A 992-nucleotide genomic window follows, 5' to 3' on the forward strand; every position below is an offset into this window, starting at 1 on the left:
ATATAACTGCATTGGAGAGCTTTGAGATGAAGAGCTACCCTGTGACGCAGCTGCATCGGAGGTCTGAATAACAGCTGAAGGCTGCCATCTTTGAGACTTCTGGCTTTGGGACACAGAATAGCCTTGATATGCTTGGCTGGACTGACTAACAACACCTTGGGGTGAGTACAGTGATAAACCTGGATATGAGGAAGGAGACCCTGGGGAAAACTGGCTAGCAGTATCTAGAGGCTGAGGTGATGCATCATAAGCAGTGCTTCCCTGCAGGATAAATGGCGTAGAGGACCCTGCCTGGGTGCCAGAGCTGCCTACGAAGGTAGAAGCCAGCCGCTTCAGAGAACCTTTAACATTAGTAGATGGACCAGCATGGGGTGAGGACAATAATAAACCTAGATATGACGGAGACCCAGGGGCAAACTGGCTAGTGGTACCTTGAGACTGGTCAGAACCACCGTAAGAGCTGCTCATTCCTTGGGAGGCAAAACCTGTAGAGGCCCCAAACGAAGCCCCAGAGCTGCCCTGGTAGGCAGAGGTAAACCGCTTTCGAGAAGCCTGAACATTAGTAGATGGACCAGCTTGGGGTGAGGACAGGGTTACACTTGCATGGGAGAAATGAGATCCAGGGGCAGGCGGACCTGTGGTATCTTGAGGTTGAGATGAACCACCATAAGCGGTGCCTCCCTGCAGGATAAATGGAGTAGAGGACCCTGCCCGGGTGTCAGAGTTACCTGCAAAGGTAGAGGTAAGTGGCTTCGGAGAGCCCCAAATAGTAGACTGACTGGCAACACCTCGGGATGGGGATAATACACTTAGATATGAGGGAGAAATGGGTGCAAATTGACTTGCAGGACCTTGAGGCTGTGGTGACCCATCAAAAGTGATACTTCCTTGCAGGGTGAAGGGAGTAGAAGACCCTGACTGGGTTCCATAGCTAGAGGTAAACGGTTTTTGTGAACTCTGAGCAGTAGTAGAGTGACGGTCTACACCTTGGG

At 51.3% G+C, this 992-nt stretch overlaps 1 protein-coding gene across 1 annotated transcript; it reads right to left on the reverse strand.

Annotated features, from left to right (window-relative positions):
• Nucleotides 1-6: 6 nt before the first annotated feature.
• On the reverse strand, nucleotides 7-987 carry LOC107580876 (sialidase-like; the record flags this gene model as incomplete). The annotated part of the gene is made up of 2 exons (XM_016266499.1): nucleotides 7-788; nucleotides 852-987. Coding segments are annotated over 2 exons (918 nt in total), but the record flags the coding sequence as incomplete, so codon positions are not given.
• Between the last annotated feature and the right edge of the window lie 5 nt (nucleotides 988-992).

Source organism: Sinocyclocheilus grahami, unplaced genomic scaffold (assembly GCF_001515645.1).
Source record: "Sinocyclocheilus grahami isolate Dianchi unplaced genomic scaffold, SAMN03320097.WGS_v1.1 scaffold49044.1, whole genome shotgun sequence".
NCBI classification, from domain to species: domain Eukaryota; kingdom Metazoa; phylum Chordata; class Actinopteri; order Cypriniformes; family Cyprinidae; genus Sinocyclocheilus; species Sinocyclocheilus grahami.